The following is a 16,523-nucleotide window of genomic DNA, read 5'->3' on the forward strand; positions in this document are numbered from 1 at the left end:
TAAACTATTCTGATAAAGCAATTGTTCACTTTCCTTACAGACATTCTTAGCTTTGACTATTTCATTACTTTTCATTTCACCACAGTGTAATAAACAAAGCCCCAAGGAATAAGGAAATTAGTGTTTCTCTAGTGTTCTTCCATAGTAAATAAAGTCAATTAGGGCGAATTAAAGCTCGAGGAAAGCCAAGACATTATAATCATTCTTCTCAACAGACACTTGGCCAAATGATGATTCTTATGCAACAGAATACTTTACTAGAAGCTCTGTCTATTCCACCTACTACTTCAGCTGACACCGGTGTAACTTTTATCTTTGACGAGACTGCTCTACTACAAAATGCACATATATGGCATACACTTCCAGGCAGTAAATGAAACAGCACAAACAGATAAGTCCTTTGTGAAGTATTTTCTGAAAGTTTGCAAAACCAGGAAATCTGCTTTGCTGTCTTAAAAGAAATAACTTAATGAAGGAATCAGCTGTCTGCCATTTTTCTGTGCAAGTAAGTTCAGTTCCTGGACACCTTTCTACCCATCCCATAGAGAATCTTCTAGCATGCTTTGTAGCAAATACATCACAGCTCAAAGAAACTTTCTGGCCTACACCATCAACCCCGATGGTGTTGAACAAAACAGCCCAGTTTTGGATATAACAATATCTCAGAGGTATTGGGCTTGTCCATCACACTCAACCTGCAACTGATTTTTAATACCCCACATTATTTATTTTCTACAGAGAAGCACAGTAACCTTCATACTTTAGGAAAGTGTAGTTGACTGCAGACTGCTACACTACTGATCTCCTTACTTTGCTTCAGTTCAAAGTAGCTTCTAGTCCAATTAATTACTTTAGCCTATTGCATTATCAGATTATTCTAATTCTATCCAGTTTAAATAAACACATCAAGTTTAAATAAACAGCTATATACACATTCATTTTCTTGTACATATCAGATCAGATCTCAGTAGATACCAAGCAGCTCATCTATAAAAGTCTTTCAGTATTTGCTGTAAACTGCTATTTGCTTTCATATAATAATCTGTATTGAGCTTCACATATTAAACACTTCACACTTTCATCTGTGTTCTTTTTCTAATAAATTTAGCTAATGAATATATCCAGTTTGGCTTGGCATCAAATGATTTAACAATAAATACTGTGTTACTTAAATTCTTATAGATGTTCTACATTTCATCTTCCTGACATGCAACTACTTGGAGCTACATGTTTGACAGGAATTGCTGTCACATATGAAGTCACTTTTACCATCAGATTATGACACTTTTTTTCATGTTAATGTTTCCATGAGAGAATCTTCTTTATCTGTTCCTCAAGTATTAACTTTGACTAACAATTAATTGCTTTGATGCAATCACAGAACCTCCTGTGAACTGCCACACCCTCCTCAATGCAACAGGTTCTTAATCTTCTGATTTCTTAATCAGTGTGATTAAGAAAGGGCACCAGCCCTTTCTTTCTTCACTCTTTTTCATCACCTTAAACTCAGAAGTCAGCTACACCAGGATACAGCTTAGCACCATGTGTTGCTTAAACACTCTTCTCTGAAGGATGCAGTCTGCATTATAAAGATCACTCTGAGTACTGGGAGTAAGACACAAAGCCTCTCGGAATACACTTGTTATATTCAAGTAGTACCAATTCTTTAAGAGTTAATTAATGCTGCTGCATAATAACATCATAATTGCTAGCAGCAAGAATTGCAAGTGTCTATATGCAGAAGGTATGGCCACATTAACACATTACCCTGAACAATCTGCCTGAGAACTTGACACACAGCAGTCAGCTGGCTACACACTCACCCCTTAGTTTACCCTGTGTAACAGTATGTCCGTAACAATTAAAAGATATTCGCAAGCCTCTCTTCATCCCCTAGGAAAGCAGCTTCTCCACAGAGAAAGAGGATAATCAGGAGATCCTGTCCTGCTTTCTGTCGCTCCAGGACAGTATAAATTTTAAGCCTACAGGCTACTGAGTCAACATTTAGTTAAACTAAATCAATTATCCCTTTTAACAGAGACCAAATTATTGAAAGTTTAAGTTATACTATACAAGCTATACTGGTGAGATCAGCACCAATGAATGCCCCATATCTGAGGCACTCTTACTTTCTAGCACACCTAGCAGTTTTTCTGGTACAACTGTTCTAGGAAGTTGTAGCACCTGACTGCTTCCAAAGCACTATAAGTAGAAGACTTCATGTATACACAGCTATTGTGAATATTAAGTAAGTTTTTAATTCAAGTCTCACCAGCAAAGTGAGCTTACCAGTCAACAAAAGTCAACAGTATAACATAAAAGGATGGGAAAAGTAAATTCAAGGAAGAATTATTTTCCAGCTCAACTGATTCACCAACTTTTTCAGCATGCCTATCATCCTCTTAAGGCTTCAACACACATTGTGTAACTATGATTCCATCTGTCACTTCAACACTCAATTAAAATATTACATTCAAGCCAGGAATGCCACTGAGAAGTAACATCTATCTACTCTTAAAGTACCTAAGATTTCCCTCGAGAGGATACTCAAACAGATAGTTGCTTATCTTTTGAGGAATTTTCCCATCTCAATAACTGTAACTTGAAAAAGTAGAAAGTGTATTACAATCATTAAACACATCAATATGCAAATGCAATGCCCAGTCTTTAAGGCAATTTTATTTGCAAAAAAGAACTGGATGAGACCCACAGACCTTCAGTCAATACCATGTACTCTCCATCCACCCCTTGCTGGTCAGAAATAATGTCTGGATAAGATTTTTAACAGTTTGGTTGCTGAACCATCAACAAGAAAGCCATGTTTCTAGAGGCCACTGTCTACCAACTGTTAGAAAAGCAGACAGAAAAAAAATTCTGTGACCTCAGACCTAAAGTACTACAAAGGGTTTTTTCACCAAAGAAAGCCATTTACTTGAAGAAGAAATGCAACACGAGGAGAGTGCATCCAAATCTGCTAAAGCAGTGTCTATAGCTTTGCTGCTACTTCAAACACTATAGGAAAGATGCAACTGGTGTACAGAACAAAACTTTTGCTTAAGTATTTTTGCCCATAGCAACAGTTCAAAATAGGCAGAAGAGCTGAATCAGCATTAACAGACTAAAAGAAAACAGCATCCAGCTTTGAATTGCCCTAATATTACCAATAAAAGGCATGCACTGTCTCTAGGTCAGTTATTTTGACTGATTTGTCCCATAACTTTCTCAGCCTTCACAAAAAAATTCAGGTCCAGATTAACTGGGAGTCACTAGAACAAGACTCAGGAATTCGTCACTTGCCCCCTCCAAATCAGTGTAGGCAACAGAACTTTCTCCTCCATCACTGCAAAACCTGGCTATTATCCTCAAACATGAGCTCAACCAAGATCCTCACACCCTAGCTATACTGAAGTATCAGAATTTTCACATGCAGCATCTTAGGTGTGTTTCAGCTATATCTCAGATGTTCAGACAGAAACTTAAGACAGAGATAAAGCTCCCTTTAAGTTTTCCTTGTTTCTACACATACAAAAAGGCTGGGCTCTAAGTACAGCAAGAAAGTTGTACCTCTGATGAAGAAAAAGCTAAGCTTTCCAGCAGCTCCCTTACACCTCCACAGCAAATTTTTATTCTGAGTCCAGATTAATTTATTAGAGTAAAAATACAATCCTATAGCAAATCCTAATAAGGGAGAGCAACGTCAGTAATTTGTAGAAGTACAGGTGTTAAGTTCCTGTATCCTGTTAAGTTCCCAAGCCTGTGTTTCCACAGAGAAAGAAGCTATCTTTCAGGCCACAGGCATCTCCAGAAAAGTTTGTTTCTCCTGCTCTTCACAGATGCAATAACTGGCTGCAGAAATTACATAGTAATCTGTTTAAAATAAATCCCTGAAAATTAGCTAAGATGGTATTTTTTCAGAAACAGTGATTTCTTCCTAGATTCACACCAAACAAAAACTCGATATGGAAGGCAACAACTTCAGAACAACCCATTTGTCCCAATGATCCATATCCTGCACAAGCATCAAATTCCCATCAATGAGACCTAAAAGCTTTCAAAGTTGTTCACATCTGACTGCACGTGCATGACATCCCAGTCCTCCCAAAGCAGGTAAGTTCAGCTTGTGACCGTAGGCCACAAATTGCCTGTTAGGAGGATCCAGGCTGTTCCTTGCTCTCTTTTTGAAAAGGCTGAGAGCAAAGCATGGGCTGAATGGATTTTCCTCATAGGAGGAACAGCTCTTCTACTCACTGCTTCTCCAGTCTGCCTCTGGGCTGCCCCCATGCACTGACAAACTAGTTCCTGTCCACAGCTCAAGACAGAACAGGAGATTGTCTACAATCTAAGCCTTAAAATGCTCTTATAAGACAGCAAGCCAACAGACATATAGAAAATCCACATCTGAGAAAGGGGGAGCAGTAAAAGGAAGTCATAAAAGTAAAATTAGCCCACTCCAGCAGAAAGGGGGACTAATGATAATAAGCTACACGGAACTACATAGTATAACTATAGCATTTTTTTTTAAAATAGCAGAAAAACAAATCCAAGAGCCAGTGAAACAACTCTGAACTAGAGAATTTGACTGTTTATTTTTCCTTGGTGTCATGTGACCTTACTCCTCACTACTACAGGCAGCAAGAACCAGAAAAAGTAGTTAATAGCTCTAAAATTATTAATCTCTAAGAAAATTTTGTTAAAGCATAATGTATGAGCACATTCTGCCAGTATTCCCATCAGCTGAAGGTTTTCTGTGAACAGAGACCAGACACAGACCTTGCTCTTCACATGTGCTGCATTAGAGCAGCCTCAAAGTATTTTACAAGAACAGAATTTCTCCACCACATCTAAAGATGTGATTGAGTTGACCAGGAACGACTTTCCGTTTTAACACCATCCCACTTACTACAGAAACAGGTAAGAGGCTGAACACCGCCTTCTTTCGGTTTCCTCTAGTCCTCAGAGCGGTGAATGGCTTCGGCGCATCACTCGCGCCTGGGATCTGCTTCACCCTCTCCCCGCCGCTCCCTCCCGGCCCGCCGGAGCCCCGCTCCTCCCGCAGAGCCCACATGGGGCCTCCCCCGGCCCCGCCGGCCCGCGCCCGTCCCCGGCCGGCAGGAGAGAGCTGTCAGAGCGCGGGCGGCCCCGACCCCGGCCCCGCGCTCCGGGAGAGCGCCCGGCCCGGCCCCGCCGGTGCGGCCCGCGGGGACCCCCGCCCGCACCCACCGCTTCTTCGGGATGGAGCCGGAGGCCGGCCCGGCGGAGCCGCCCTGCGCCTTGCAGGGGCTCGGGGAGAGCGCTCCCCGCCCCGGGGCCCGCGGCGAGCCCCGCAGGTGCCCGGAGATGATGCGCAGCCGCCGCCGGGCGGAGGACGGGGAGCCGCCGCCGCCTCCCGCTGCCTCCCCGGCCGCGGCCGCCATCGCTTCCGCGTTGTGCCGCGACCGCCGCCGGGTGAGAGGGCGCGCGGGCGGAAGGCGCCGCCCGGCGCTCCCCGCGCGGGCCCGGCGGCACCGCCCGCCCCCCGCTCCCCGCGGCCGCTCGCTCCCGTTCCCCGGCACGGCCCGGCCGCGTCCGCGCGTCCTGCCGGAGCCTCCTGCCTCGGCAGCGCTGGGCTCCCTGAGCAAACCACAGAGAGAGAGAGAGAAAAGGCGTTTATCAAAGATTTCCCTCCTCTGGTGCTGTAATTACAGCCCCTCTGGGTCGCTGAACAAACTTGAGAGAACACAAAGGTGTCCTTTAGAGATGAGGATTGCCTAAGTTAATGATGAAATGCTAATTAATGGCAATAGCATAGGCGGGTTACTTAAGAAATAGGTCGGTGAGGTGGCAGATAATCCTACGGGTGTTGCAGATTTTGTCATCGCTGTTGATAGGGACACAAGGCCCTGGTGAGTGCCGGCTCTGCCCGGCTGTCCTGGAAGGGAGGATCCAGGTCCCGGTGATCTGCTCTCTGCACCACGGAATGAATGCTGACCGACTGCTGGGAATGCATCCCCTTCTGTAGCTGGCATAGCCATCAGTGGGCCAATCCTTGCAAAAACTGACAATCCTGACCCTATTTGGTTCCTGTGGGAACACCTGGCATTCACTTTGTAGCATCACCTTGAAGAGGGAGAGGAACTGGTTTAAGGGGAGATACAGATTTGATGCCAACCTCAGGTGTGAAAACTGGAAACATTTTAAAGTAGGATAGATGGGAAGAATTTTTTTTTTCCATCAGGGAATGAAAAAAAAGCTTAACAAACGAAGTCCTTTACAAAAGACTAAGGAAGACGGGTTATCTGTCTTCAAATATGTTAAAGACTGCTATGGAGTGAAAGGAAGCAATCAATCTGTCCTTCATGTCCCAGCTAGGTTGGTGAGAAGTAATGAGCTCAAACTGCAAGATGTAACTTCAGTATTAGCATTAGACTACTTTCTAATGGCAGTGAAAATGAAAAACTGTTGTAGTCTACCTAAGTAGAGAATAAAGTCACCTTCATTAGACAGAGTTAAGAGCAGACAACATACATCTATCAGACATATCATTATGAGCAGTTCTGCTCAGGGCAAGGTGATGGGCTAGATGACCTGCTCAGATTAATTCCAACTCTTCATCTGTGACATGAAGTATCTCACACTGTTCAAGCCTACTCAGTCGTCACACGGGACCTACTTTCATGATCGGCTTTTGCCACTGAATAGCACTGACCAGCTTTTTGGAAGTCCTGAAGTGGATTCCTGGGATCTGTGTGATGACTGATACTTTGATAGTGGCATTTCTTTTCTATCAGTGTTGACTTATTCATTTCTTCCTCAGATGCTTGTTGCACATGTGAATAAAATCCTGTGAAAATGGATAAAACTCGTACCCTGTTTCAAACCTCTTTTATAGACCTGTTTCTACCATGACACTTCAACATGGTACCTTTCCATTAACTAAGCAGGAAGTTCTCCAGGGAGCAGTATGCACTGCAAAAGCTATGAGACTTGGGCTCAGTTCCTTACCTCACATGCAATATTGGTGCTTCTTTGAGTCATAGCTCCCCATATATAAACCAAGCTTTCCCTAGAGAGACTGGTCTGAAATACACCATGGACTGTGTGACAATGTAGAACCAACTCCAGTAATGCCTACTGATGAGAAGGAGTTCATAAAAGCCACCCAGGTGTTATTAATGTTTGTTTTGCTTTTATTCTCACCATTGTTAATTGATTTTATGCCCTTTGTGTACTTTGTCTAGAAAACAGTCTGCAGTTTTCCTGGGGCAGCGATTGCTCTAGTTACAATGGGATCTCAACCTTAAGTTAGGTTTCTCGTATTAGAGGAACATAAACAGCTGTTGTGGCAGTTTGATAGTTTGGTTATGGAGCTAAATTTTCCCCCTGTGAATAATTTGTATACAAGTTTCTGGATTAACTCGTGCATATCCACATTTAGCTGTCTGTAGGGAACAAGCATGGGTCTCGACTGAATTTCCATTCACTTTGTTTACTGCAGTTCTGGATATAGCTGGGGGGACTTTCAGTCACGGTTACCTAAAACTTTCCACATTGCTGAATGCTGCCAAAGAGATACTAAATCCCCTGTAGTAGGCTTCAGATTTTCCTAGAACGTTTCCTTGTATCACAGTCACTCATAAGGAACAATAATGAGCCCATTGGTCATTTATTTGATTGTAATTGTAGAGTTTCACAGTAAAAAATTGACCTCAGCTAGAATCTGATAAGTAATATTTGTCACCACCTCACAATTTATTTCTCAAAAAGGTTCCAAATTAGTTTTTAAGTATGCATGTGAATGAAGATTTAACTGGCAATGCTAGAGACATAGTGGTATGATTTGGAAACTATTGAGATCCTTGTCTTTTGCAGAGCAGAGGAATAGATGAGTCACGCCTCATTTTTGTTCAAGAGGGATCTTTTCTTACAATAAGAATGCTAAGCTCCTGCCAGTGCACTGCATGCAATCCCTGCTTACCTTGGAAGGATGGCAATCTTCATAAAACACAGCAGTAACATGTGCTGCCAGATTGTGAGGTCACTGTTTCTCATTTGCCCAAAGTGAACCACCAGCATGTTTTTAAAAATTATATCTAATTTAACTATATAATTCATTCTGATAAGCAGTAGTGCTGAGAAGAAAACTTAGGGAACAATATTTTGAAAGTAGTATGTTATGACACCAAAGAGAACTTATATCAGTAAAAATACCAGCAGATCTACAATGCAGTAGTTGGAAGTATTCTAATTGTTGTTGAGCCAAAGCAGTAGCCTTTACCATTCCATGAGCTGTCCTTCCCACAAAACCGAGTGCATCTGTAAGCATAAGTGAGATGCCAGCTCAGTGTAACACCTCATGTCATCAAAGGCCTGCATTTCCAGAATTCTGCACATTGGCATTTTCAAGAAACATAGTTTTAAAGCCAGTTTACAGTGTAATACAAATTAAAGTTGCCAAAGTACTTTAAACTTTCAGAGAGATCTCATAAAAAGGTGTCTCAGAATTCCAGTATGCAGTGGTCCCATGGGAGACCATGGTGGGAACATGCTCTCAGGACAAACATCTGTATCAGATACAAAATATTAATTGATGGGAAGCAGCGAGTGTACATAGATCTGGGAGAGAAGGTAAAGTACAGTGTTCAACCTAAACTGTAGTAAAATTTTTGAAATATTTCAAAGAATTTTTATTGAAACATGGAAAGTTCCCAGTCCTGACAGGAAGTGCAGTTCTGCAGTACATGTCTGTGCTATTCCTTTACTGACTAAATAGCAGAAAAAGTTGTGGCATTCTTTTTGTTTAGTTTTCATTTTAAAGTGACACAACTTTGAGCTACAATCCTTATTTTACCTCACTGCTTCTGAAGGCAACAGAATATTATCATAATACTGGGCTTTAAGAAAATAGACATAAAGAAGCCTTTGCTTTTTAGAAAAATGAAAAAGTAGAAATTAATTTTTTCAAGACTTTTAATTTCATGGTGCTGCTTCCAAGGTTTATACAGAAGGAAACACCTGTTGAATAAGGCGTGTTCCAGATGTTCTTGGTTCCTCCCGTTCAACCACTATTAAGATGTGATTGATTTATTATCTAATTATCTGATGTATTAGAACACCTTTTTGTTCTCTACCCTGTACAAAAAGACACCGCCTACAGAAGAGGTGGGGCTTTGGCTGCCCTAGGTTTAGGATGGGTGTGGGACATCCACAGCTGAATCATGGACTCAGAAGAGGCTGTTGAGGCAATAAAAGGGGAAAAAAGGCATAAGCCCTTGAAATAACCTCTGGATTAGTCATTTTTTTACCAGATGGAAACAAAAAACAAGCCTACACACATTAATGAACATGTCATTCAACAGCAAGTAATTCATGCTCTGGAAGGAGTTTTGTTGATATGAAATTGGCCAAGAAGTTTTCCTGAAGTAGGCAATTTCTCTGAGGCCTACTTAGCTTTGTGTCACTTTTATAACATCAGCAGAGTCCCTGGGAAAAAGCACTGCATTCATCCATCAATCCATCCATCCACTACCAGCTTACAGCACTATGAGCTCAGCTTGTTGGCCTTGGTTGTTGGCCACAGAAGAAGAAAGGCCCAGGTCTCAGAGCTTAAAGCTATGGAGAAGCTGGCAGGACCACAAGTCATTGGCAAGGATCAGCCTGGATTTTTGAAAGGTTACACAAGGATAGGAGTGATAATAGGGAAAAGTTGATAAGAGAGAGCATGGGCCATGAATGAAACCTCTAAATTAGGAATATCCAACCAGAAGCTGACTTCTTTTTATATAGAAGAGGTTAGTGTATGCTCTCTTTAAACAGTATGTTCTCTCTTTAAACATAAAAAAAAAATGCAGATGTTTTTGTACATGGTGGTCAGCTCTCTCCTGTTAAAGAGAGAAAGTGTAATAAGAGCTCAACTATTTCAGCTTTCAGTCAACAAGATGATCTGAAAGCTTAGAAATACTAGAACTTAAAAGTAAGTCTGTATGTATACAAGGGGTGATCCCTGAGAATCAAATACTAAGTCATTGTCCATAGTATATTTAAAAATGCTTATAGGCTCCTCAGTGAAACTGCTGTGACTTCACTAAGCCTTCCACTGGTGCTCCAAAGCAGAGTTATTAGTGAGATATTTTTACTATCACTGTACATAGTAACTCCAGACCTGAATTTTCTCTATACCAATTTTGCAAGGAAGGAAAATACTTTCTAAATTATTAGCTGTATGCAGGGATAACTTTGTGCATCCCTCTGTTCATAGCCAGAAAAGCTGTTTGCCTCTGCAAAGTGAATGAGATGCATCTCTGTTTCTTCTGACTACTTCTGGTAGTCCCACCAGTTGTGCTCTGTCACTGGTAGGTGTCACTAGTGGCAGGTGTGTTTATCAATGTACATACTTTGCAGGTGCACAGTGGACTCATTTCATCTTCTTTGTTCTGCTGTAATGACAGTCCTGCTGCATCCAAAAAACTAAGGGAAGTGAGACAAGCTTCACAGAAAACTCTGCACGGAGATGTAAAAATTTGCCCGGTTTCAACTCTTCCACAGTGTATGTCAAAAACTTGTCAAGAGAAAAAGCTTTCATATTTACTTTTTGAGTCAATTCTAGAAAACCAAATATAGTTACCACATATGTCCTCTCATGGCTTGGTCAGTGAAATTAAGCATAATTTGACATTTACAATTAGCTTTCAAGGTGCATCCCAAAGGAGATCAAGTGCACACTTTTTTACTGCCCCAAGACTTGCTCCACTTCCCCTTTTATAAAAGAGCTGTCAGTTAAAGTGAAATGTAGCTGCCCAGCATGACAAGTGAGCTTTGTAGAAACTACTTGCCTCTACACTTTCCTGCCTGTTGCAATTCCTGTACACCTGCATTTTATCTTGGTGACATTATCTCATTACTATTCTCAGTTCTCCATATTGGAAAATAAATTATATTACAGCATTTTGCTAAATTATCCAGTCTAATGATGCAGTTTGATGCACCAAAATTTACATTAAATTTCTCCTAATATGCTGCAGTTTCTCAGAATCTAGAGGAGAAAGAAGAAATTGTGTAATAATGACATTTGCTTAATTCTGTATTTTTCTTGTTTATGTCCCTAGACATATTGGTTCTATTAACTATTGTTACTCCTAAGGATATATAACATATAAACTGTATTGTGAAAGAGAATGTTGCTTGTGTTTTACATAGAAACTCAATCCTTGTATATCCTTTTGAGAAGATTATAGGTAATGACAAGAGCACTACAATTTCTGGGTGAGAACAGCATCTCAGGAGGAGGCTAAATACAAGGGTATGAAGAGGGCTGATTGTACTTGGATGCAGTTTAAGTCAGTTGAATTTTTACTTCCTTAATTAAAATATGAAAAAGATGTTGATGAAAAGCCTAGTGTATTTGTGCAGTTCTTGAATTTTATTGCAGAGTTCTGTAGTGCTGGGATAGGGACATTTATCAGATAACATGGCAGAAATGTTTGACATAATGCAGTTAAAACTCTAACACTTAACTGTTGTAACTGACTCACAAAAACCTTTTCCTGGATCAGATAGTCAGGCATCTTAAGAAACAAATCAGCTATTGCAAATTCTTGGTGTTCAAAGAGAAAGAACATTTTGGTTTAGTGTTTATTACATTTTAAAGCAATTCCCTAAGTATGCTCTAGGGAATACTGAGGTGTGCAACATCAGACACACAGCTGAGCAACATAATCATGTAAATATCATATTTGGGACAGTCAGAGTGTTTGAACAGACAATGCAAAAACTTCCCAAATGGAAGCTGGCAAATAATTATGTGACTCTTCAAAATGAACAAAACACACCTGAGGTGTTTGATTCTACTTGTAGGGCTCCCTTCACATAGTGCCATTGGTTTGATCATTTTCATGTGAAACAATGTCTTTTTGCTTGCTAAAAACAATAAGTTTTCATGATCTTGAGGGAACTAGATGTCAAAACAGAATAAAGCATTTACTCCTTAGATTAAGCCTGTCTCAATAATTCTTGTATCATATCATATTACTTGATAATTATCTCCCACACAATAGTAAAATTGTCCTGTAAAGGTAGTGACTAATGGCAAGTCAAGATTATACAACTTAATAAGAGGGAATTTTATTAAACAGCTGAATTTCCAGATGCTTTGTGAAAATGGAAGGCAGTTTACTCTGAGGCATCTGTATTTGTTCTGATATATGCAGGCACCCATATCCTTTTTATAAATCAGATGCATAGTCTTTTAATGCCCAGCTAAGAGTGGAGACTATCACTGTCATTTAAGGTCTGATGGGGAAATGGTTAGGCTGAGTCCTGATGTTCTGCAGATTTGCACTTCATGCACTAAAGTACTTTAAGATATGCTTTCCCAAATAGCCACTTTCTCCCATCCCCTGATTTTTTATCTTTTTTCGGCCCTGAGTGATATTCAGTTCCTTCTTAGTCTGTTCCCTCAAAGTTTCCTCTAATTTCTACTAATTTGGCTCAAATTCCCTCTGGACTGCCAAAGCAGAGGTGCTCTCCCATATGTACTGAAGAAATGTAGGGGACTAATACAATTCATTTTGAGGGACACACTTCAGAATGAAGACATTGAGGAATACTTGGAAAGATAATGAGAACCGATTAGGTGAGAGTGTAGCAGAGTGTGGACAAACACACAGGGTGCTGTTAGGTATTAATGGTCCCTTCATGTGCTGTGCCAAGAAGGGACTGGGCACCCTAAGCAATTACATGGCAAGATAATGGAGGCAAACTGAACATTTAGAAATGGCTTTTTTTGAGCTTGCCACAGGAAGCTTTGGCAGGAGACTGCCAGTGCCATGGGCATACCATATTCTGTTGCCTTGTACCATGTTTCTTTTGGATCTCTCCTGTCGCTCAAGGGATGGAGAAATGGGGAGGAGGAATTGCAGTCAGCGAAAGAGGAACCAGAGTTATAGAGCTGTGAAAAGGGAACTTTTCACAACACAAGCTAGTGAGCATCATCCACCATGTGGTGTTGCACTGGTGGCCAACCACAGCAGAAAAGTAGTGATTTAATGGTTTACAGGCAGCTAAATTATCATTATGCCAGTACTAGGCCATTTGTATTTTGTTTGGGGCAGAAGCATGAAGCTTCCATAACTTATTCTCCTATTCCTTGGAATTCGATCTAAGTTGTTCTATTCTGCCACTTCTGAGATTGAAAGAACAAAAGGAAGAGGCAGACTGAATTCTGAAGAATGAGATGAGGTAGTAAATCATGGAAGTTTTAACAAATGTAGCTAATTCTATCATTATGTGAAACAAAACAAATGTTGATTCGACTCTAGGCTGGGGCAGTCAAAGACAGCTGAACAGAATATTTGAATGAGTAAAAGCAACATTTCTGCTCAGATGCAAATCTGTTGTTGTTTTTAAAACACAGTTTTAACATCAGAATGCTGGCGAAAAGGGTTGATTTTCAGGATTTTTCAAATTACAGCACAGTATATTAAGAGAAATGAGTGGCAATTTATCTGAATATGCAAGGCCATAAACTGGAGCAGTTCAGCAGCTGCTCCACACACAGCTAAACTGTCTTTGTGATGAGAGAGAGACCCTCCTAGAGAAGAGTAAAGTGGACACTCATGGGTAGAAACCATTAAAAAGCATCATTACCTATAAGTAAGCAAGCACTGCTAAAGCAGACAGAACAGTGAGAGTCACTAGCAAGCAGCCTGGCTGGCTGTCTCTTTCCCTTACCTTTTTAGAAATATCAGCTATTTGTTGATTTTAGCTTTTTAAAATGTTGTTTCCTTCCTGATAATGATGTGATTTGAATTCATCTGCATATTTGATTTTCACCTTGTAGAAGTTTAATTAAGTATATACAATTAATGACTGGCGCCGGCTTATCCTGTGGAATTTGCAGCAGCAGGACACCTTAAATGCTCCTGGTGCTGCCGCCTTGCCAGACCTGAGGACTCCAGTCTTGGGCCCTGGCAAGCCAATGCTGTTTTCCAGTGCTTTGTTTCAGTAGAGAAATGTGGCACATACAAGGGACAACAAAGGCAGCTCCTTTTTTGAAGAACACAAAATAGATTAGGCTGGTCTCAGCTGAAAAGGATGCCATCAATTTAGACAGCAGCCTGCTCTTTCAGCTGAAAACACGGGAAATGGAGCAGCACAAATGGGTGAACTGCTTGATTCTCCAAAATATTTGTGAGATAATTAATCTCTGCTGCTTGCTTTGTTTGATAGGGGACCAGCTTACTGCTCCATTACATGCAGTGATGTCGCTGAAGAAGGTAGGCATTTTCAAATGAGAGAAAAACAGAATTTATTTTCTCTTTAACACAACATTCTTTGTGTGTTGAGAAGTGAAAAAACAAGCTGTCCTTGTGTTCATGGCTCCTCAGCGCTGCAGCACTGGAAGTTTAGGGGCAAAGGAACAGTTGTAAAACAGAAAGCAGGGGCAAAGAAAGCAGTGCCAGACTTTGAGGGAGAAAGTACTACTGTAAATATACCTAATGACTAGGCATAAAAAGAGGTACTAAGTGATTCCTCATGCCCTTGTGAGCTGAAAGCAGCTTGGTGAGAAACCTCAGGGCAATCATTCCCAAGCTTGCTGGAACATCAAGACTCTGGAATAATAGTGTTGGCACCCCTGCTAGAGCACTCCATCCTGGCCTATGGATGCACTAGCTTTAAGAGGGCAGTTAAGGAAAACAGTACAACCTCATGACTGAAGGAAGAATAAAACCACAATAATAAATTCAACAGAGGGAGAGTTAGAAAATTGAAACATTTATCAGGAAAATTATCTTGCTGTGACAATGGTAGCACTTGCTTGGACATCTTGGTACAAAGCAACTTGGGCCAAAAGCATTAAAACTGCCTTACTCCAATTAGAATAGCAAGTTTCAGCTGAAATGGAGACTGACTCCTGGTACATAGGAAAAAAAGACAGAGCTAAAATGACTGGTTTTGAGCCCCTAATTTGAGTCTTTCTTCTGTGTTTGAATTTTTCCTTAAATGGCTAGGAATCATTTCTATCTTATGCCTCCAATAAGATGTTTAAATTCCTCATTTAGTGCTCAGTACATCATTCAAATTCTCCAACTCACAGAGCAGAAAGCACTGCTTTTGGATCTTCAGTGGCTTTTATGGAAAGCTTTTTAGCAATTATTTTGTAATCAACTGAATTGTGTATTTATATATCAGCAAAGTATCTTTTAAACACTTTTGTTATAGTATCTAAATATATTTTACTACAGCTTCTAAGCAGTTTCTAAAACCCATTAAAAATTAAAATGGAAAAATTATTTGCCTCTCAGATTTATTTTCTGGGTGATACTGTGTATCCCAGAATTGCCAAGTGTTCCTGCCTTCCGTAGCTCTTACTTGACTTGTATGGCAATGTTGGCTGTGTTAAAACAGGCAAACTTGAACCTTTTCCCTTGTCAATCTTACTTGAGATTTGAGTCAGTTATGTTTTGACTGGGTTTAAAAGAAAATATTTCCAAATTTGGGGATTTTTTTACCCTTGATTTCTCACTCTATCTTACCTTGTACGTTGCTTCCAGGACTCTTCAAAATGTACCAAGTGTTGGAACAAGACTCCGGAGTCAGCTGCACAAGCATCCCTCAGACTTCTGGAGTGCTGGCCTGCAATGAGCTGATTTGAATCAGTGCCTCTGTGGCAAATTTTGTCTTCAGCCCTGCAAATCCCTGCAGGAGGTTCCAGCACAGGGCCAGCAGTGGGTCCTGAAGTCCCCAGAGGCCACAAACATCCCCATCTCACATCCTGAAACACAGAGGCAGAAGCTGGACCCTGAGACCTGGTGACATCTTTTCATTTGACCTACTACATTTGGGGACAAGTATCTTACATAGACAGCATCTCTGTGTGAGGGCCATTTGAAATTTCGTGATTCTGAGTTCTGATCTAAGGAGATCTGGAAAGCTGAGCAGGGTGGATTAACAAGACATTTTCTGATCACAGCCTAAATGTGTCATTGGCAAAGGACTGGGAGGTGCTCTTTGTGACCTTTGCTTCCAAATGCACCAAAGCCCAGCCTTCCTTTTACCCAGCAGATGGGCAACTGCTCTTGCTAACAGAAAATAAACCTAAGCAGAGGCTTCCTCACTAATGTTTATAGCCCTGCAGATGGACACTTTAAAGGAAAGGCAGTTTTGTTAAAACATAAAACAAAAACCTATGAAACTTTAAATTCAGGACCTGTTATTTTGTGCTCAGCAGTACAGCTCCTTATTCTTCAGACAAGTATGCTTGAGTAATAAATTACATGCAAGGCCTCTGGGAAATGTAGTGTGTGCTCTAGGGATGTGGGGTAGTTTACTTCTGCTAGGAGAGCCAAAGACTGCAATAACAGACATGGTAAGTTTTGTACCCCTGGAAAAACTTAGAAATATTAATTATAGGATAAAATATAAATAAACACTTTGAAGTCAATGCAGCTCTATCTGCCCTTCCCTGATGCTGTTCTTTCTCTGAGTGTTCTTTTATTTCTCAAGGACACTGCTGGTTTAGCTGGACCCAGCTCACACAGTGGTTGCAA

At 40.8% G+C, this 16,523-nt stretch overlaps 1 protein-coding gene across 20 annotated transcripts in view; it reads right to left on the minus strand.

The window, feature by feature from the left end:
• AGPS (alkylglycerone phosphate synthase) overlaps positions 1–16,523 on the minus strand; it is a 77,033-nt gene that overhangs the window by 44,805 nt on the left and 15,705 nt on the right. For 8 of the 20 annotated variants that reach the window (XM_019007443.2, XM_019007444.2, XM_019007442.2 and 5 more), the window contains exon 3: positions 15,510–15,609. The exons of 11 other annotated variants lie outside the window; for them this stretch is intronic. In XM_019007443.2, the coding sequence (XP_018862988.1) occupies positions 15,510–15,609 (100 nt within the window). Of the gene's footprint in view, positions 1–5,220; positions 5,437–15,509; positions 15,610–16,523 lie in introns of those variants that run through there. One more of the 20 variants, XM_015634730.3, reaches the window with a different exon arrangement.

This window comes from Parus major, chromosome 7 (assembly GCF_001522545.3).
Source record: "Parus major isolate Abel chromosome 7, Parus_major1.1, whole genome shotgun sequence".
NCBI classification, from domain to species: Eukaryota; Metazoa; Chordata; class Aves; order Passeriformes; family Paridae; genus Parus; species Parus major.